The sequence below is a fragment of the Vicugna pacos genome, chromosome 13, assembly GCF_048564905.1.
Source record: "Vicugna pacos chromosome 13, VicPac4, whole genome shotgun sequence".
Lineage (NCBI taxonomy): Eukaryota > Metazoa > Chordata > Mammalia > Artiodactyla > Camelidae > Vicugna > Vicugna pacos.
In genome coordinates this window covers 5,078,390-5,100,928 of record NC_132999.1, presented here as the reverse complement: position 1 = coordinate 5,100,928, position 22,539 = coordinate 5,078,390, and the positions used below count along the sequence as shown (strand labels likewise).

Here is a 22,539-nt window from a genome sequence, read left to right as displayed (position 1 = left end):
GCAATGCACTCTGGTATTTTCCCTTTTCTATTTTACGTCATTAAAAAAAACGTTATCAGTTACAATCTCCTAATTGATTTCATTACTTGCTAGTGGGTCACAACTTGGACCCTAAGAGACAGGAAGGTTTACGAAAGATTTCAGAAGTAGGTTCACAGATCCCTTGAATCTTTCTTTCCTTTTGCATTTCAAGACATTGCAAAAAAGAAGCAAGTCCAGCCCATTTCCTGGGAAATAAAACATCGCTGTGTGCAGAGTTCACACAGTGCGCTGTTTGACAGTAAATAAGAAGTTTCTATATGGAGTTTCTTGTGTGTTTGGTTGCTGTGGCCGATTAAGCTGGCTGGCAAATGAGATTTCAAAATACAGGAATCTCTCTTAGGCAGGGCCTTGGTGCCCTGTGGAAAGTAGGATCATCTGTCTCCAGTATCTTTTTGATGAGAACATTCAATAAGTAACTTCTTTCAAGTAAAGGGCTCATCACACACCATAACCCAGAAGCGAGCAGCATTCCGCCTCAGGGCTGCTGAAATGGGAACACAATGCCTACATGCCTTTCCAGTCACACACAGATTCAAAATTCACACCGCCATCATCACTACCACCACCTCCCTCGACAAGGAAAGAATCCACTCCCCATCCAGTTCTGTGTGCTTTCTGTGTTCAATCAAAATCATTAAGCCGGAAAGAAACACGAAGGTCATCTGGTCTACCCCTCTCCTTCCAAAGAGGATGGTCAACTAAGCTTTTCTGGCTCTTAGCTGAGCTATTTCCCCTTGTATCTCAACTTGCATCTGTGTTCCTCGGGGCCTTCCTTGTGCTACCGCACAAGCTTTAGATGTTTCTACTGTCACACTTTTGACTACACTGTTTCTCCTACTTAGAACATCTTCCCCCCTGCCAATACAAATCCCAGCCATCCTTCCACATCAAACCCCAAGCTCTCTAAGGAGCCTTCCCGAAATTCGTCATCCTTTCTTCCTTCTCTGAAATGAGATAAAGCTCACTGAATTCATGCAGCCCCTTGCCTCTTAGACGTTACTTAACAGTTAATATATATTTATTAATTTTCTAACACTTAAAAGAAGTTAACGTTTATAAGAAACTTCAATCTTAAATTACTCTTCCTATAAAATACGTATCAGAGTAAACAGAAAGGGTTAGCATTTATCATGAAGCTAGTTACATCAGGTAATCATTAAAAAAATGAGTAGAAAGCTATTAATTTCCACATACTCAGAACTAGTGACTACAGAGATGATAAATGCCAGTCCTGTTGATTTTTTTAATATGTTTTCTATCATATGAGGACACCTGTATCAGACAACTGAATTCTTACATGTATCAGGTAGAGCAACTGAGGGTCTTCCTTCCTACGGAATGCTGTGGACGATGTTCTCCTGGAAGGAGACTGCGGTTTGATACAAGTCAATCCACAAATTCCGTGTTGGCTTTGCTTACTTATTGTTATGATAGCATTATTGAATTGTATAACTTGGAAAGAATTTAAAGACTACCTATTTGACCTCGGAGGAGGAAATGTACCCAAGAAAAGGTGAGCTAATGTGCTTCAGATCTCCCCTGTAGAAAGTGACAGAGGTGGGGCTAACATCCAAATCTGTTATCCAACGAAACCGGGAGCTGGATGGCTGGCAACCTCATCCCACCTGGCTCTTCAGTTTCACTTCCCTGTCTCACCACTGAGCAGCTTCCCCAGGTGCTCAGCACCAGACTGTCTTCCTGCCATTAACCAATTCCCCTATGTTGTTTCGTGTTGATGCCACGACTTCTCTTATCCTGCCAGGCAATTTCACCGTTTATTCCGGTTTTGCCCTTATCCAACACCGCATCTGCCCAAACCAAACAGTTCTCTTACTTTAAACCCTTCCATATGTTCCAGACAAAGTTAATATGAAACTGAATCTAGTGACCACGACGACTATCTCACAAAGAGGCCTATTCTCTCCACCTAGGATTATATAAGTTTTTTTCTATTTCATGCTGTATATAGCATATAACATGCTGGAAAAAGACAGTTTCTCTTTAATCAGACAGGTAGTGTCTCAAGACACATAACCAAGCAAATGATTACCCATGCCAGTTAAGCAGGGAAGGTAGCAGAGCTCCCCGACACCACCAATAAATACCAAAAACATCAGCAGCTCTATCTCAAGAATGATTAACGTGATGCCTCCTTTTCTTATTCTTGTCAAGACACTACGAGGAGAATGAGGTGGTCAAAGCAGAAGACAGGACCAAGAGAAGGCCAGTAAAAAGTCCAAACAAATCAAAACTAGCTAGAGCGTAGTGATAAACCTCTGGACTCCAGTGGCCAACAGGTCAGTCTTGGTTCCGCCAGTATCCACTGAGTGACCCTGGGCATCCTGCTTAAACTCGCCCTCAGTTTCTTCATCCTGTAAGGGGAGAGTGGCGCCTCCCTCACAGGGCTGCCGTGGGAACTGAGTAAGTTAGTATCTGTAACACACTTAGGACAGTGCTTGACACATATTAAACCCCACAGAAGTTTTTGTTAACTAAAGTAAATCCTCATTCTGAAATTGTTTTTATGATCATACTACGTGTGTCTGCTGACCTCCAAATCTTACGAGGACCTAGAGACATCACGACGGTTCCCATCTCAGGCCACGTACACCCTGTATCCTCTATCATGAATTGTTTCGCAGTAATTCACTTTACACTTCCTTCACGTCAGGAATTAACAGGAATATACTCCTGGACTCTCTCAGTGGCTGCAGCCACCACACGTGGTGAGAAATGGCCTAACGTAGAAGACAAGGCCTGTGAACCCACAGAAGTTCTCGTTTGCCCACATGTCACAAATTCGACCTGTAACCCAGGACTAGAATTAGGGGACAACAGGCGACCTGCCATAGAGAAAACAAAACAGGGGGAAAACCCTTTGCCCCACATGTGTCTTCTTGGTACAGGGCTCACAGCAGAAAGCAAACTCCCCAGAGCTGTGCATGCTCACTGTCCCAAAGACTCCCCTCCCTCCCTTTCTTCCTTTTTGTCTGACCAGGCTCTTGGTTACACTAGTTTTGATCTTCTCAAGGCCACCAAAAAACTACCACTCTGCAAACCCAGCAAGACTTGTCTGACTCCCCGTCCCAGGAGCATTCACACTGCTGACACACCATTCCTTCTCATGGCTTCTAGGCCCCCATATTCTCCTGGGTATTCTGGCTGCGCCTTTCCTCGGGTGCCTCTGCTGGTTGCTCCGTGCCTCCCCGAGGAGCGCCCTGAGGCTCGTTCCTTGGTCCTCTTCTCTCTTCCATCCACACTCACCTCCATGGTGGGCTCATCCAGTCTTGCAGTTTGAAACACCCATATTCTCCACCAATGATTTTCAAATATAGATCTCCAGCCTGGGCCTAAATCCTGAACTCCTGATTGAATAACTCACTGAGATGTCTCATAAAATCCTAAACTTTGCTAGTCTAAACCTAACTCCTGACCTTGCCGCCAAACCTCCTCTTCCGTCTTGTCCATCTCTTCAAATGACACTCCCCACCTTCCCTTCCTCCTCCCACCTTCCTTTAAACCTTACCAGTCAGCAAGCCCTGTCGACTCTACCTTCTAATAAAACCCAGAATCCAACCACATCTCATCACCTCTAGCCTGCCCTCTGGTCCTTGTCATTATCCTCTCTCTTGAGTGCTGAAGTGCCCTCGTAAGCAATTCTCAGCTTTTGCCCTTGACCCACTGCAGTATTTTCTCTAAACAGCAGCCAAAGAGATGCCATTAAAATGTAAGTCAGATCATGTCACTCCCTTGTTCATAACCTCCCCCTGGCTTCTCATGTCACTCAGAAAAGCCAAAGTCCTTATGACAACTGCACAGCCCAACAGAACCTGCGTCGCCCCATCCCCAGGCCAGCAGCTCTCTGATCTCATCTCCTCCTGCTCTCCTGTGCTCGCCCCACACCAGCCACACCGGCCTCCTTGCTGCTCGGAGCTCCTATGCTCACTGCACCCTCTGCCTGGAACACCCTTTCCCCCACATCCACGTGACTTGCTCCCTCACCACTTTCCTATCTCGGGCCAGAAGTCGTTTTCTGGGTGAAGCTGTCCCTCACAACACTTTTTTGTTGGTGGTAGTTGAGGGGGAGATGGTTAGGTTTATTTATTTTTATTTATTTTTTAATGGAGGTTGCTGGGGATTGAACCCAGGACCTTGTGCACGCTGAGCATGTGCTCTATCACTGAGCTACACCCTCCCCACAACACTTTTTAAAATTGCAAACTACACCTGCTTAGCAATTCTTACCTCTCTTCTCTGCTTTATTTTTCTCCATAAGACTCCTCAACATTTTATTTTATAAATTCTGTGATAATATTTATAACATTATTTGCTTAGCCCCAGTAGAATATTTTGTCTTCCCCTGCTGGAGTATAAGCTCCAAGTAGGCGGGGACTGATGTCTGCTCGTGTTCATGGCTGCATTCCTACTACCTATAAGTACCGTGTATACAGTAGGTGCTCAGTAAATATTTACTGAATGAATGGGAATCATGGTTCCCTCAGTTCCTCTTACCCAAGACCGTCATCACCGTCTTCATTAGCTTCATGGGTGTCCTCCGGCGGCTGATGGACCCACTTGTGTGTGGAGACAAGACGTTGGTCTTCCTCTTCACGTACATGTAGATCCGCAGGTACACCACCACCATGATGAAAAAGGCCATGAGGTTGGACACTGTCCAGAAAATGAGGTAACTCCTGCTGTAGATGGGGGCCAGGGAAGAGCAGGCAGAGATGTCACAGAGGCAATTCCAGCCCAGCGTGGGGACAGCCCCCATAAAGATGGCGATGGCCCAGATGGATAAGATGAGCAGCGTCACCCTCTTCTTGGTCAGGTTGCTGTGGACCCGCATCCGCATGATGGACATGTGCCTCTCCACGGCAATGACAAACAAATTGGTCAGGGAGGCGGTTAAGCTAGTGTCCAGAAGCCCCTGGCGGAGAAACCAGCGGTTGACAGTCAGAGTTTTTGAAACTGGGCCGGTATTAAACATCAGGTATACGTAGGCGATGCCAGCGAAGAAATCTGCAGCCGCGAGGTTAGCCAGCAGGTAGTAGAAGGGGAAATGGAACTTTCTGTTTTTGATCACTGCTGCGATGACCAGAGAGTTAGAAAAAAAGATAAACAGGCAGAAAAATGTTCCGACACACAAAACAATGACAAGCGTCGTTCCTGTCCACTCATCGGCTGTGTCAGTGTTGCTCCTATTATAAAAAAAGTCCATGCGCTTATCATAGTAACACTCATTCATTGTGGAGAAGAACTGAACATCCTAGAAAGGAATTTAAAGAAGAAATAAATATCACTCTTTGCAAAACTCAATCACTAAACCACCCATTGCCATTGCTAAGCCCCTTGTTCTGGTCAACTCCTGTCAAACCCCTCAGCTCTCAGGGTGAATGCCCCAAGCTCTAGGATCCTAGCCCCTGACCTTCCTTCTATCACAGCATTTATCTTGCATTGGTCATTGTTTCCCAGGTTAGGTGCAAGCTCAGGGAGGGAGGGTCTGTGTCTATTTTGTTCACCATAACCCCAGGACCCAAAAGCCCTGGCTGCCTTAGAACAGGTATTTGCTGAATGGCTGGCTGGCTGGCTGGCTGGCTGGCTGGCTGAAGGATCGTGGAGGCAGAAACAAGTCCAACATGCTGAGCCCTGCAATAATCTACTCTGCACTGGTAGTAAGTACAGCCTAGCACGTTAGCACTTTCTCCTGGTGGTTTCCAGCTCAGTTCTTGTTTATGGGTTCTGTTCATTAATCAAGGGCATGTTGGTAATGCCAGGCACATTCTTGCCAAGACAGCAGGTGTTGAGTGGCTACTCTTCACACGACCAGAAGGCTTCCCCAAGAGCTCGATTCTCCACCACTTCTGATACCGCTCCTGATCGGCCTCTGACCGTCTCTCGGTTACAAGCCACAGCAACGACACCCCCTTGGTAAGCATGTGGTGCAGGGCTGGAGACTCTGGTCTCAATCCTTCCTTACCTTTTGGTTCACTTCTTCCTTAGTCTCCTAATCCAAATGGGACCAACGTGAATTTGCGCACTGGGTTTTTCACCTCAGTCACTTCAAGTCAGTGACCTTCTCTGGGCTCTCGTCAGCACAGCAGGTGATAGAAGACCAGGCCTCCATGAGCAAGACTAGGACCTGGAGTTGGACAGACATCCAAGGGTGTGAGAATGCATCCGCCAAGTAAGAGCAAGTCCTCCAGATCCCAACCTGGGGAAGCAGGCAGACAGGCAAGACACTGATCGCAGGACGGGACCCCTTGGAGCCAAAAGTGAGGGAGTCCGGCCAAGGAAGGGCTGGGCAGGGGCTCTAATGACGGGCACCCACCTGTGCTTGTTGGGAAGAGCAGGTGTTCTGCCTCACAGTGGTCTGGCCATAAGCAGGAAGGGTCCCATCGATGGAGACTGGGGTTGAAGGCCAGAAAATCTAGCTTCTGGGGAGAATGACCAAGGGCTCTCTCTCAAGAAATGAGGCTACAATTTTTTTTTCGCTGGAGAACTGGAAATCCAGTAGGCCCAGGCACTGAGTCCACTGGTGGGACTGAAGTGGCTCTGACAGCAAAAGCTTAATAAAAATCCCCAGCTTTTAAGGTTCTTATAAATTCTGCACAGTACCACATCCAGAATTGGGATAAGCAGATCAAACATCCGTGTGATGTAGTACAAAAGAGAAATGTACTGTAGAATCTTCTTTCTAATTTATATTTAACAGTGTAATGAAATTTTTAAGTGAATTAGATGCATGCTTCTCTGCAATAGCAAGTGGAAGGTAAAATATCATTTTATCTGCTTAAAATAAACTAAGAGTGGACTCAGGAGACAAATGGCTCTAGTGCTTTCAATTACAAGGAAGGAGGATTCAATTTTAATAACAAAATAAAAATATTCTCTTTGGAAGACATCCACAATATTGAACTGCCAGTATCAGATAACTCCATTCAACAGACCAATATATCTACAATGTATCATGATAATTTTCCCAAATTAAAAATACAGACATGTGCTAACTTTAATAGCTTCATAATAGTTTCGTATATGAGTGTACCACACTTAACTAATCCCTAACTATTGGATATTTAGGTTGTTTCCAATATTTCACTTTCATAAGCAAGGCTACATTCTTATGTATTAATCTTTACACACTTGGCCAATTATTTCCTTAGGATTAATCCCTAGATTTCAAGTTGATGAAGTAAAGAATATTAATTTATTTAAAGGTTTCTGAGACATACTGTCGAACTGCCCTTAAGACACATTGTATTTTGAATCCCACCAGCAGCATTTGAGAATTTAATAGAAGACACTAATATAGTGAAATTCAACTTTAATATCCAGGGAGAAAATGTAGCTTTCAACAGTGTTGAAAATGTATAGAAATTCAATACAATCCAAGAACCACATGAGAAATTTTAATGATTACGTGTCCTTTCACTAATGAAAAACATTTATGTATTTTATTTTTGTGTATGCTCTAGATAGCTAGAAGAAATACATTTCTCACTTTAAAATTCTATCATCCTTGATTAGCTCACCAGCTTATCAAGATGAACATGTCAGAAAGATGCAGGAATTAACACACTACCAAAAAAACTTTAAATTTTCCTAATTTCTTTTTAAAGGGGTCTTAACAATTAGTTTTGGTTCATAAATGTGGTTGAATTTGTGATTATATGATACCCTAAAGCCTCACATTTTTACTTCAAAAATCTTCAAATACAACTTCCCCATCCAAACCAGAATGGCACACCCTTAGACATACTTTAGCCAAACGCGTCCTGAGAATGAGAAGTAGTTTTGTCTCACAAAGTTAAGCAGGAAAACCATGATTCACCAGAACTCCCATCAAGCAGCTCCCTACCTCCCAGCCTCAAATTCTTACTGGAAGAATCAGACCATGAGAATTTTTTAAATTCATATAGGGAATTGGTGAAAAAGATTCCACGGGGTGAAATATTATGCAGCCATTGAAAACTGCATCTACAATGAAGTTGCAGTAATATAAGGAAAAGTACATACCAGTATTTTAATTATAATTATATATACATGTGTTTATATATACACATATATTAACACACAGAAATATGTGTCTTGACTATTTTTAGAAGATATAGAAAAAAGATAAGAAGAAAACTCACAGTGTAAATAGTTAATTAAGAATGGTAGAATTGTGGGTCATTTTTTAAAAATTCCTTCCAGGTTTTTCCATGTTCCACATTTTCCATAGTAAATAAATAAATAGACTTTTAAATGGCACTTCATAAATTCTGTCTTAGGAACACACATTCCACTTAATCCATCTTTCTTTGACTACTACAGCCCTGAAAAATCAAAATCAACGCTTAAAGGAAATGCCTCAAGGATTCGCTTAGGTCCACTGTTACCAGTCTCACCAGCACAGCACACTTTATACAGCTTCCCAGCAATAGTGAAAATAAGATGGTTTCAACTTAAAACTTCAAGCAACCACAAAACCTCATAAGCTGACAGCTGACCAAATCAGGCCGTCACTCGCCCCAACTCTCCTATAAAACACTTCCTAACACCATCACCTCAGCGCCCTCAAAAACGAACAACTGAAAGTTCTGTGAATCAGTAGTTTTGATTTTTTTTCTCCTCTGCCATAAGCAGCCGAGCTTGCTGACATTTCAACTTATTAATTACAGATGACCATATTCTCTTAGCTGGAAATTACCAAAAACTTTAGTGAGCTTGTAACAAATGATCTGATCATCATTTCTTGACCTCTCTCAAACCTTCCAACATGATTCTATGATCCGAGCCTAAACATTCCCTCCACAGAGACCCTCTCTGGACAATCCAAAGAAACCCCCAGCTCTCGCCACCAGACAGCCCTGTTTCCTCTGCCAATTGTTACATATTTTTTGTGTGTCTCTGCCTTTATCGTCCATTCCCCACTGCTAGAGCATTTCACTTCAGCAGAGCAGGGACCTCGCCTCTTATGCTTGTGTTTATAGCATCAGCATGTGTGGGATGAACAAATGAATCTCCATCCTACACTCTCTCTTCCCCTACTAAAATGAAAAGGTTCAGTTGAATACTTTTGCTGATCACAGGTCACCCACTAAATATGCAAATTAGAGAACTCCATCACTGATTATGTGTTTTGGGGCTAGTTTCTTAATATCTTGACTTCATTATTACTATATGGGGGGGTTGGTAATTAGGGTTTTTTTTTTTTTCAGTGGAGACATTGGGGAATGAACCCTGGATCTCACATGTGCTAAACACACACTCTATCACTGAGCTATACCTTACACCCCCCCCCGTTGTTACTATTTTTAATTGCTAATATTGGAGTGATTACTTTGTGCTGGGTGCTGGACTAAGCATTTTACATGGGTCATCTCCCTTAATCCTCCCCACAAAAATTAGTTACTATTAACACATTCATTTTGCAGGTGAGGAAACTGAAGCACGCTTGTCTAAGTTCACACAACTGGGAAGTGGAGGACCCTGCCTTCCCCTTAGGCAGCTGTGCTTCCGGGCCTGCCCTGTTTATCTACCACGCTGCATTTTCTTTCTACAGACAAACCAAACATTAGACAGGCCAAAACTACAGTCATACTTAAAGTAACTATGGAATTACCAAAATAGAAAGATCCCATCAAATGACATTCAAAAACTGCCTTGCACTATTAAAAAATGTGGGCATTCCAAATAGACTTTCGGATTTTTATTTAGTTTTAAAAGCCCTGAGAAGTAGAGAAAAGGCATTTTTCTGAAAATACGTATTGAAATTTTATGGTAAGTAGGCCACACAATACAATTTCAAGACTAGTTTAACGTTGCTAAACTTTAATTCTGCCAAATCCCAAGATGTTTGTGTTTTTTTTTTCTTTTTTTTTTTTTCTTTTCTTCGTTTTTACACTAAAAGTTTAGAGGGTTTGAATAGTTCTGACCCAGAAACAAAAGATGTTAAGCTTTGGAGCTACTACCACAACTTCAAACTTCAGTAATTTAAGGCTTCATAAAATGATGGTTTAGAAAGTCTATATGTGGAACCCAAATGAAAACTTCATGAGCAAAGCTTTCATTTAGATTCTCCCAAACTGGATTCTCTGAAAAACTGTCCAACCAGCCAATAATGTGGAAACAATTATGAAAATTAAGACATCTGAAAACCACTCAAGCAGCTTATTCTGAGCTATATCTTTCAAGACAAGCTGCTGCGGGCCTTTTAGCTGGCTTTCAATAACACTTCCTTCTTCCCCTTAGGACGAAATCGGGTGCATCCAGAGTAAGAGTAATTGGCGGTGTGCATGTTTCATTTCCTGTGGTCCACACACGTGGAACAGCCCTCTCCTCTCTGGAAACTCCAGCCAGATGGGAGTCGGAGATTAGTAGCTTGTATGCTCACAGCCAGAAGAGAGACCACTCCGGCACAAGCAATCACATTTGCTCACTGAATTCCTTTTAATAATTCATGTTAATGGCAAAATCAGGATAATATGGGAAATTTAAATCCACATATGATCCCTCAGGTTCATTTCAGCCATGAGTTTCAAAGCCTTCAGACTTTCTGTTCCTCTGCGGGAAGCCGCTTAATCCAGACACCCTCAGGGCTCATTTCTTCACCTCATTCGGCCCAAATGTCAATTCATCAGCGATTCCCTTCCCTGACACTCTCTACAAGAGCACCTCCCCAAAGGCCACACCCGCACTGCCCCGCTGCCCCTTCCCCTGCTTTGTTTTTCTTTGCAGCATTTCTCACTACCTGACACTACCCACCTGTGGCTATGTGGGCTTAGGAAGTCAGGGACTTTGTGCTGTTACAGTGCAACCCCCTTACCTAGAACAATGACCAGCACATAGTAGGCATGCAGTAAATGCTTGTTAAATGTGGAATAAAATGAAGTACACTTGTGCACACATACTTGCATGCACCCTACCCGTCCACCCAAACTGAGCATGATTACTTTCTTTTTTCTTCTGCATATTCTCTATTTTGGATCTTAGAACTCTTGCATTTCCCACTATAGACTTGGCTCCGAGCCCTGCTGGCTGAGGGGTGTGAGGAGTGGTGTTTGTCACCCTTGAACAGTGGCTTCACCAGAGAAGACAAGCCAGGGTGGTCTGAAGGGCGGTCCCATGGAAGAGACCTCTCCTCCGCCTGTATGAACATCAGAAATGAAGACTCCTCTTTGAACATAACTTCAAAAGAGGGGGGAACCCAATGGCCAAAGCTAGAACAATCTAAGCAACAAAATAAAGTATTACTGGACTATAACCCAATGTATTAAAAATTCATTAGTCCATATTGATATAAATAAATGACTGAATAAAATAATAAATGAGAAAGAAGAGACAAATCTCCCATGCAGAAGAATTCCAAATAAATTATGCAGACATTCCACTGTAAAGGAGGGGAACATAGCTCCCCCTCCTCAAGTGCACAGTGACTTCCTCCCAAAGAAGATGGTATGAAAGAGGGAGGGGTCACTTTTCAATGGAGAAACTTAACAAACAGGACTTTGGTCAGGTGATCAAGGTCAACATCAAGTCATAAATCATGTTGCTGGTCTGTAATCTTGATAAGATATTTTAAGAGTGGCACTTTACTCTGTAATCCTCCTTCCCCAAACCCATAACCCCAGCCTAATCTGAGAAAAACCTCAGACAAATCTCAATTGGAAGACATTCTCCCAAAACCATCAAGGTCATCAGAAACAAAGAAAATCTAAGAAACTGTCACAGCCAAGGGGAACCTAAGGAGACATAACATCTAAACATAATGTGTATCCTGGATTCTGGAACAGAAAAGGGACATTACGTAAAAACTAAGAAAATTGGAATCAAGTTGGACTTTAGTTAATAATAATGGATATATCAGTCCATTAGTTGTAACAAATGTATCATATTAATGTGAGATGTTAAAAATAGCGGGGGGGGGGACTGTGTGCAGGAGTGGGGCATAACATAAGACCTCTATATATCTGCTCCATTTTTCTGTAAATATAAAACTGTTTCATTAATAAATATTAAAAACAGATTTTAAAAAGAGAAGGGAGAGAGGATGCTATCAACTCTACTGTACTGCAGTAAATTCAAAGTAAATAAGGCCCACAGGTTCTATACACAGTTACTTTACTCTTTGCTACACTAAAACACAGAGGCGTAGCCATCTGTTGGCAATTCAACTTAAACAGGTGTTATCTGTGACAGAGTACTGGGATCCTCAAAATTCTTGGGTGAAGCTAATATGTTGACTTTAAGGGTGCCTATTAAATATAGGGCTGTTACAAATCTGCTACCCCATGTTAACACACTAGACCATTTCTCTTAAGAAAGCTAAACTCAACTTCGCTGAACTTTCATTACTCTGTTTCTTAAGAACGAATGGAAACCCAGGCACGCAGAGCTGCTCTGATTGAGAGCCTCTGCTCTTCACAGAGCAACCCAGTCCCACAATACACAGAATGCCCGTGCTGGCGAGTCAAGTTCCCAAGACAGCAGCTGCACAGAAGGGGCGAGCACACCCCGGTGCACTTGGGAAGTGAGCAACTTCCGTGCCTCAAGTCATCTTCAGCTCCGAGAAGTGACACGCAGGGGAGAACTCCAGCCAGAACGCAGCAGAATAAACAGGGTACTGTGCCCATGCACGTTTCTGAGCCCTGGAGGCAGGGAGGGCTACCTGTTGCATGTTAGCTGGTTCAACCGCTGCTTTCTCCCTCCATTGAGTGGGTGGATTTACAAGAGGCCATGGTATACACACAGCTTCTACTCTAGGACTTGTTTAATAAACAACTATGGTCAAGTGTATTGTACCCCAGAGGTCACTGATGACTGAAGACTGCCTTAAACCCCTACATTAAACAGGAAAGCAAACTTGAAAACATACAGAACTAAACTAAATACAAGAGGTGAGACAGGAGAGAAGCAAGATGGCGGAGTAGAAGGATGCTTGTAGCTCACCCTCTCCCACAAATACACCAAAACTCACATCTACAGACCCACTCAGCCAACCAGAGCATCTGCTGAACTCTGACAGAATATCGCCCTCTTCAAAACACAAAGATGCCAAAAATCTGGTAGGAGAAAAGGAAAAAAGAAAGAAGAAAAAGCAAAACAGTGCAGGACTGGTCCCATGGGGAGGGAGCAGCAAAGGAGGACTGCCGCTCGTTTGCTGGGTCTCCCCTCTCCAACGGAGGGGCCAGCAGGATGGAGAGGGAGCCTCCAAGGCTCAGATCTGACCCGAGCACCCCTTGACCGACAGAACTGAGCAAAATGCGCACAAAGGGTCCCCGCAACACCCAGCCAGAGACGCGAGCCGGCAGCTCAGGCCGGGCCAGACCACCTAAGCCAGGAGAAGGATGGGGGCGGCTGTGCTGAGGCGGCCCCAGGGGACTGCAGGGGGCTGCGCGCCGTGGCTGGGAGGGGATACGGAGCAGAACAACCACGGTCCCACATAAATTGTGAAAAAAGCAAAGCAACACAGCTGGTGTGCCCTGGGGGGAGGCACCCCGTAGCCTTTGTCTCCTCAGACCCGCGCTGCCATTACTGGCGCTTCTCGCGAGAGGAGAGGCCAGGCGCAGCCACAGCCGTAACCTCCTCCTGTGCGCACCGCCCGGGCGGGGGCGGCGCCGAGCCCTGAATCCACACCCGGGGGCTCTGCAACCTCCTAGGCAGGACTGAGACTTGTTTACAGCCCAAGGCAGATAGGCTCTTTCTGCCCTGGCACCTCAGAGAACTCGCGCCACCAAGACAAACAAGGAGCTGAGATTTGACAAGGAGCAGGGGCGGAGTGGTTCCACGCTATTCCCCGATCCGCCTTCGGGGTGCCAACCCAAGGCAAAGCAGGCAGCTGCACAGAGCAGCAGAGCGACCGGTGCCAGGAGAGGGCAGGCGGCAACCCGCCTTCCTGGCAGGAACGCAGCACCTGACCACAGTGCTGGGAGGAGGCGCGATCTGCCCACCTGCCTCACCCGAGCACAGCATCTGACTGCGGCATTGGGAGGCGGAGTGATCCACCTGCCCACTGAGTAAGAGCTCAGCACCTGACCCAGTGTTGGGAGGGGGCACGATCTGCTAGCCGACAGCCACTGGGAGCAACACAGATGAGGGCACCAACAAAGGGCCTCTGGAAACAGCAAGCTGAGTTCGCAGAATGGGGTGAAAACACAAAGACCTCTCGATAAAATCATTAAGAGCACACCGTCTCCAGGAGAACTAGATAACTGATACTCCTTAAGCCACAGTGCCAGAGAGACATGAGCAATATGAAGAAGCAGAGGAACCACTCGCATTTAAAAGATCAAGAGAAATCCCCTGAAAGCATGATCAAGGAAATAGACAATAGATCAAGGCCTACTAGATCAAGATTTCACAAAAGGATTGATCAAAGTACTGAAGGAACTAAGAGAAATAGTGTTTAGAGATATAAACTATGTAAAAATGAAATAGAAGCTATAAAGAAGAACCAAGTAGAATTGGTACTCACTTGCTGAGATGAGAGCTGACCTAAAGGCTGTACAAAGCAGACTAGATAATGCAGAGGAACGAATAAGTGACCTAGAGAACAGGACAACAGAAAGCACCCAATCAGAACAGCTGAGAGAAAAACAAATAAAAAACAATATAAGGGACCTATGGGATAATATACAGCATGCCAATCTACACATAATAGGGGCTCCAGAAGGGGAAGAAAGAACAAAGGGGATTGAAAAGGTATTTGAAGAAATCATGACTGAAAACTTCCCAAACCTAAAGGAATCAGATATCCAAGTACAGGAGGCTCAGAGGGTCCCAAACAGGAAGAACCCAGACAGACCCACACCAAGACATATCCTAATCAATATGGCCAGAGTCAAGGATAAAGAAATGATCCTAAAGGCAGCAAGAGAAAAACAAAGAGTGAGTTACAAGGGAACCCTCATAAGGCTACCAGCTGATTTCTCTACACAAACACTACAGGCCAGAAGGGAGTGGCAAGATATATTCAAAGTCCTGAATGAAAAAAGATGCAGCCTAGGATACTCTATTCAGCAAGGCTATCCTTCAGAATAGAAGGAGAGATAAAGAACTTCACAGACAAGCAAAAACTCAAAGAGTTTAACAACACTAACCCCATTCTGAAAGAAATATTGACAGGCCTACTCTAAATAGAAAAGAAGCAGGATGCTACAAAAGTGAGAAACTCTTAACTGGAAAGAGATAACTGCCATGAATTACAAAAAGAATAAACACAAAATTGTAAAAGACATCTAAATCATTAAGAGTGGGAGAGGGAAGCAAGGAAAATCACTGTGGAAAACAGTATGGAGATTTCTCAAAAGACTAGGAATAGACTTACCATATGACCCAGGAATCCCACTCCTGGCCATATATCCAGAAGGAGCTCTACTTCAGAAATGACACCTGCACCCCAATGTTCATAGCAGGACTATTTACAATAGCCAAGACATGGAAACAGCCTAAATGTCCATCAACAGATGACTGAGTAAAGATGTGGTATATTTATACGATGGAATAATATTCAGCCATAAAAACCGACAACGCCATGCCATTTGCAGCAACATGGATGTTCCTGGAGAATGTCATTCTAAGTGAAGTAAGCCAGAAAGAGAAAGAAAAATACCACATGAGATAGCTCATATGAGGAATCTTAAAAACAAAACAAAGCAAAACAGAAACAGACTCATAGACATAGAATACAAACTTGTGGTTGCCAAGGGGGCGGGGGTGGGAAGGGACAGACTGGGATTTTAAAATGCAGAATAGATAAACAAGATTATACTGTATAGCACAGGGAAATATATACAAGATACTGTGGTAGCTCACAGCGAAAAAAAATGTGACAATGAATATATATATGTTCATGTGTAACTGAAAAATTGTGCTCTACATTAGAACTTGACACAACATTGTAAAATGACTATCACTCAATAAAAAATGTAAAAAAATAAATAAATAAAAGAGGTGAGACACAGACTCTGTAGAATAAGCAAATTCCCTTAGTTATCCAAATGTAATGTAAAGCTTTAACTGTGCTTGCTTTATCAGTTTTATACAATTTTAATTTCATCTAATTCCCTAGGCTAGAAAGACGACAGGCATTTTGCCCTTTGGCCTTCTTAAAATTAAAGATGCTAATCAAAATGCTTAAAATGAGTAATATTTATTCACAATATAACTCCATATGTTCTGTCATATAGCAAATAAGTCCCAGATCATCATGTAATCACACATCAGTAGCTTTACTGGTTGGTTGGTTTGTTTTTGTGGGATTTTTAAAGTTTTTTGGGGGGAGGGTTAACTGGGTTTATTCATGTTTTAAATTTTTATTATTTTTTTTTAAACGGAGCTACTGGGGATTGAACCCAGGACCTCATGCATGCTAAGCACAGACTCTACCACTGAGTTACGCCCTCACCCCCAGTCAGTTGCTTTACTGTATGGAGGAGAAGAAAATGTCAAAATTTAAAGTGTGGACATTCATCCTTAAAAGAGATATTCTTGTACAAAGAACTCAACCCTTCTGTGAAAATATATTTTGAGAAATTGTAAAGCTCTTGCTTATAGCAAATGACTTCCCATGAGAAGAAAATTAGATTTCTTTACTTTATAAAATTCACCACAGAGAACATTTTGGTCCAAACTGTTTGTCCTAACTTGACCGTGTATCGCATTCATTCCCTGGCTCACTCCATTTTGTGGTCCAGTCTCCCTCCTCCAGCCCGGAGAAGGATATTTAACCGTCTCTTGCTCCATATGGTTTGTTGCAAATAATCTGCGGTGGTTCCCAGCGACAGGTCAACAGTGATCTGCAGTGACCCCCCCCACACTTCTGGAAAGCACACCAGCCCCAGTTAGAGCCGAACTGAGGCCTGAAACTCTGTACAGAAAGGAAAATCATATTTTCCAAGGATGTGGCTGTAGTGGGAAACAGTTGTTTTAACACAGGCTTCCGAGGTTCTGAAGGAGAGCACTACTGTTGCGTCATTAAAGCAGGAGGCTCTCAGCCATCCCCCTCCTGTCCCCTCTCCCCTTAACCCCGATGCCTGTCTAGTAGTAAAACAGCACATCTGTGTGAAGGGAGCCAGGTCACAGAAACGCACTTAAAAGGCATCTCAATGCTGTGCCTGATCTCATCTACTGGTCCCTCCGGCTCCCTCTCCAGCCTCCTCCACGTGCAGGACTGTATCAGCCAGCTTCCTTGCCTCCAGCTCCTGTCAATGAGATGTGCAGCAAGAGATGGGGAGGAGGTGGGGGGCGAGGCTGAGACACTGATGCCCCCTGTGCTCTCCCTGCCTTACAGGCAGCCTCCCCTTCTCCCTCCCCCTGGCTCTCAGGTTGAGGGGTGTTAGCAGCTCCTTGCTGTTTCTAACTCTGGGGCATTGTAGGATCTCTTGGTTTCCATAAACTCCTCCCTCCCCCAGTTACCATGTTACCATCCCCCTCTTCCAAATACCAGATTAACTGTAAATTGTTTCCTGTGGAACTCCAAGTAATACAGATGTCATTTTAAAGTACATTGTAATACAAGAGTGCTATTGGTAAGATTTTTTTAATATGTTACAGATTTTCTTAAATCTTTTAGTAAGATCTAGTATGCATAATATTTTCTGATCATAAATGTAACAACTCTCAGAGAAGAAAAGAGGATTAAACTGTTTTCCCAAAGGCATGGGCCAGTATCACAATTCTTTGGATGCCCCCTCTGTCCCTTTACATGTACCAGAATCCTAGTAAATTTCTCTACACACAGTAAGTGATTCAATAAATGAGTGACTGGTCTATAGTTGGGAGGGTGACATAAAATAAAGATGGCTACACTGGATTCCAACAGATCCCTGCATGCTGAAGTCTACCTCATAGATGTCCTCCAGGGTAATCCAGGATCAGTTCCAACCTAATCTGTGTTCCTGGTCTTGAATACCATGGAAATAAATGACATGGGTTTAAGTGTTAATTTGGGCCTAAGGATTAGCCAGGTTTGAAACCAGACAGTGTAGAGAAAGAAGCAGCAGACTTTCCTTAAGGTGCTACGAGGAGGAGGACAGCCTGATGGGGGGCACTGCAGCCTGATGTGAGGCAACACAGACATCACTACAAGGGATGCCTTTTGCTGGTACCACTGACGCACCCTCCACAGTGGCATTTCCAGTGGCAGGGCCAGCCGTGGGGGATGCTAGATAAGTGCTCCTGTCCCAGAAGCTCTGGAGCCTGCAGCCTTGGTGGAGATGCTATAAGGGCAGGTGATCTCTAGACCCTGGAGACACAAGCCAGACATAGTCCTTGAGTAGAGAAAGCAGCATGGGGGCTCAACGCACTGGAGGTGGGGGTGGGGGTGGGTGCTCAGGAGCAAGCTCATCTCTGTGCCATCAACAGTCTCATATTCCAGCATTCCTCATCTCTGCTCTTCCGCTCGCTCCTTCCAACACAATGCTTGGGGGGATCAGAGGCAATCCTTGACTCTGGAACCTGTACACATTGATACAACTGGAGCTTAAGGCCATGTACACATTCTCCTCAATGACTTTTGATTTACTAAATTCAGACTCTTTCAGCCAAGAGGGAAGTCCCCTGACACTGCACTGTAGACGCATGCTCTGCCTCAGGGCCAGCCTCCACCACCAGGCGGTGAGATTCTTGAGGGCCCCAACAGTCTCTTACTCATGTTTGCACACCTGATGCCCGACAGGGGATGTGGGAGAGGGGCATGTGGTCCATGCGCAACACGTGTGCAGTTCGTGTGTTGGGTAGTTTCAGTTGGCTGGTTGGGAGGAGAGGAGACAGAAACCTGACCACATGGTATGGAGCAATGCTTGGGTGATATGGAACTAGAAAGACAGTAGAGGCTATTCTGTCGAGAAATTTGGCTGAGAAATACTTAGTACCTCCCCCTATGGCACTCAACATACTTTATCAAGTATTTATTTGTCTTAACCTCACTTCCAAGCTTCTTGGGGTCAGAACTGGTATCCTTCTGTCTCCCTGTTCTCTGAAGCACACAGAACCTTGCCTGTAATCAGAACGTAATGAAGACTTGTTCTGTTTTATCGAATAATTCCCAAATCCTGTGTTTCCAATCCTCCTTCTCTTTGGTTTCACTGTGGACGTTGACAAAGGCTTTTCTCTTCTTGAAGCTCCCCTCCCAAGCCTCTGCGACTCTCCTCTTTCCTCAATGTTTCTGTCTCCTGTTCCTCCATCAGCCTGGAAATGTACAGACTTTCAGACTTGGTTCTCAGCCTTCTCTTCTCTCCCCTTTAAAGTTGCTTCCACTGCAACTATGGTTGCTTAAGTTATCTCCTCTGCACGGACAACTCCTGAATGACTAGCTGGAGTCCTGACACCTCTCACGTCCATTCTCTCATGCTGAGCTCCCAAACTGCCTTCCGTATAAACAACAAGAAAGTCTCCATGAGGGTAGCATGCATGCAGGTTCGGACACGGAACCTCAGTTCAGCTGTTGGAGGAAGGAATACAGGTTGAGGTTTAACTACTAGGTTTTAACATAGGGGCTAAAATGATGGTGGCCTCGGGCCTCACTGGGTGTTTGTGGTACAGCATTTGCAAGTTGGCAGAGAGGTTTGGGACTGGAGGGGCTTCATCTGGCTCACCCCGGTGGGAGCCTTCTGTTCTCCCACTCCTGGGCTTTGCTTGGGTGTGGGGTAGACTATTGGAACCCCTCTTCCTGCTGTCCCACTGATCCTGACCACTGCAGGGTCCCAGGCCTTCAGATCTGGCCCTGCCCCAGCACTCTGAATCCAGCCTTGCAGATTCTGACTCCCAAACTGGGGATCTGATGTCTGGATTTCCTCCTGAGAATGGTTCTTGGCCTCTTCTTGCGTGAACTTCCCCATTATTAATTTTACTGCCCAACCAGCCTCTGACCCTCAGGCTGCATAAAAGGCCCAGCAGGACCACAGACTCCATTTCCAAGAGGCCCTGTTCTGGGTGACAGGACACTGAAGAGCTCTCTTAACTCACCTGTGCATGATTGTCTATGGCCCTGCGACTTTGCTCATAATTATTTCTGTGGTCATTATTTAGCTTTGTAGTCTGTGGCACAGACTACTAAATCATGTTTTCCTCTTCTTATACAGTAACAAGCTCCATCTCCCAGGCTCCTTACACCTCGGGTGGTCATGTGACTAACTTCCTGCCAGTGGACTGTGCACATAAACGAAGTGTGCTACTTCCGAGTTGGCCCTAGAACACGGTGTGCACCTCTGTGCCCCTTCTCCATCCTGCATGCTGGCCTGTGACCCAGCCCTGAACACTCAGACCAGGGCAAAGCCCCAGAAGCACAACCCAAAGTAGTCCACGGACAAGTTTCCATTAATGAGGGGATAAGCACAGAAGTTGTGAACAAATCCCTAGAAAGGTTTGCAACAATTTGACACTGCTGTGAGATACAAGGGCATGATCAGTGGAGTATAAACCAAAAGTACTGGCCTTTGTCTTACTGGGAATAAAGAAAGCCAGTCTTTAAGCAAAGGGAGTTCGTGAAGCACTGCCCTAGAGGATGGTGGCGGAACAAGATGGAAGGACTCTTTCTAATCCAAACCACTCACCTCAGGGCTGTTAACAAGGCAGAAAAATAAACTGTTTTCTTCAGGTCACTGTACTCAGGGGCCTCTCTGCCTTAGAAGCCTGCTGCTCTCGGTGAAGGTGTTGGAAGGAAACGTAATGTGAGCATGCACTGGCTGTTTCTTGCTTTGAGTAAGGCATTCCAAGAAAGAGAGGAGCTCAGGCAAGAATCATTTGCAGGTTGGTCAGCAAAGGTGGGAAAGAATGGGCAGCATCCAGAAGCTGGAGGCCTTGGAGGATTAAGAAAGTTAACTGCTTCTATAACCCCAAGGAGTGAAAATGGTACCACTGCTCACAGCTTTTCCCAAACATGGCATTGGAACAGAGAAGTCAGGCCTACAGTAAGGATCAGAGCAGGTGTGTATCCTCCTGCCCAGGTCCAGGTTTTTGGGGACCTCAGGGTAGAGGCCACTAAGGAGGAGAAGACAGAGGTGGGCCACCACAGAAGCTGGGACATAAGGAGTGCTTAAGAACTTGGTCCAGCACTGAATCTGGATGTGGTAACTGGGGTGTGGAACTGACTAGAAGCAAACAGACCAGAAGCCTATAAACTTTTTAAGGAATTATACTGCCATGGGGGTCACAGCTTGGCCTGGGGCACACGCTTACCGACACCCATTTCAGATATGGCCACAGAGGATGTTGGACAAGCAAGAACTTCCCAGAAGACAGAATCAAAGTCAGGGCCACCAGAAGCCTCTCCCGGAGAGCAGAGGCAGAGACCAAGGCAGGGAGGTCTTAAAGCTTCCTGCCCAGTGGGGCATCATCATTTTTATACACCTGTGGCCACTGCATGTCTCCAGTGAAAAAATGAGAGCTTTGTTCTGCTGTAGTTTTCTTGTTTCTGCTCCTCCATTGCATAATGGATATTTGTTTGGTCAGAATAAAGAAGGAAAGGAACATTTTAGCATGGATATTTAAAACAGGGTTCAGTGCGGTGTCACCTCACACCAGTCAGAATGGCCATTATTCAAAAGTCCACAAATGACAAGTGCTGGAGAAGCTGTGGAGAAAAGGGAACCCTCTTACACTGTTGGTGGGAATGCAGTTTGGTGCAGCCACTGTGGAAAACAGTATGGAGATTCCTCAAGAGACTAGGAATAGACTTACCATATGACCCAGGAATCCCACCCCTGGGCATATACCCAGAAGGAACCCTACTTCAGGATGACACCTGCACCCCAATGTTCATAGCAGGACTATTTACAATAGCCAAAACATGGAAACAACTTAAATGTCCATCAACAGATGACTGGATAAAGAAGATATGGTATATTTATACAATGGAATACTATTCAGCCATAAAAATGACAACATAATGCCATTTGCAGCAACATGGATGCTCCTGGAGAATGTCATTCTAAGTGAAGTAAGCCAGAAGGAGAAAGAAAAATACCATATCATATTACTCATATGTGAAATCTAAAAAAAAAAAAAAAGACGAAGACAAACGAACTTAAATATAAAACAGAAACAGATTCACAGACATAGAATACAGACTTGTGGTTACCAGTGGGGACAGGGGAAGGAAGAGATATATATAAAATAGATAACAAGCTTATACTGTATAGCACAGGAAAATATATTCAATATCCTGTAGTAACTCATGGTAAAAAAGAATATGAAAATGAATATATGTATATTCATGTACGACTGAAGAACTGTGCTGTACACCAGAAACTGATATAACATTGTAAACTGACTACAACTCAATAAAAAAATAGATAAAGAAATAAAATGCATATGTTGAAATGATATAAATAAATTAAATAAACAAACAAACAAACAAACAGGGCTCAGAGAAGGGAAAGCCAGATCTGTGGAGCTCTGGTCACCTAAATTCTTTCAAGGAAAGCATGGCGGGCTGTGACACACAGGAGGGCCAGGTAATGGAAGGAAGGAGCAGAAGCTTTGGCGGCAGCTGGACCTGGGTCAGACGCA

At 44.4% G+C, this 22,539-nt stretch overlaps 1 protein-coding gene across 1 annotated transcript in view; it reads right to left on the bottom strand.

Moving 5' to 3' along the window:
• LPAR3 (lysophosphatidic acid receptor 3) overlaps positions 1-22,539 on the bottom strand; it is a 77,454-nt gene that overhangs the window by 45,349 nt on the left and 9,566 nt on the right. Inside the window, exons 2-3 of the mRNA XM_072974079.1 lie at positions 6,023-6,184; positions 4,555-5,311 (exon numbers count right to left, since the gene is read on the bottom strand). Of these exons, the coding sequence (XP_072830180.1) occupies positions 4,555-5,290 (736 nt within the window). The 5' untranslated portion in view covers positions 5,291-5,311; positions 6,023-6,184. The remainder of the gene's footprint in view (positions 1-4,554; positions 5,312-6,022; positions 6,185-22,539) is intronic.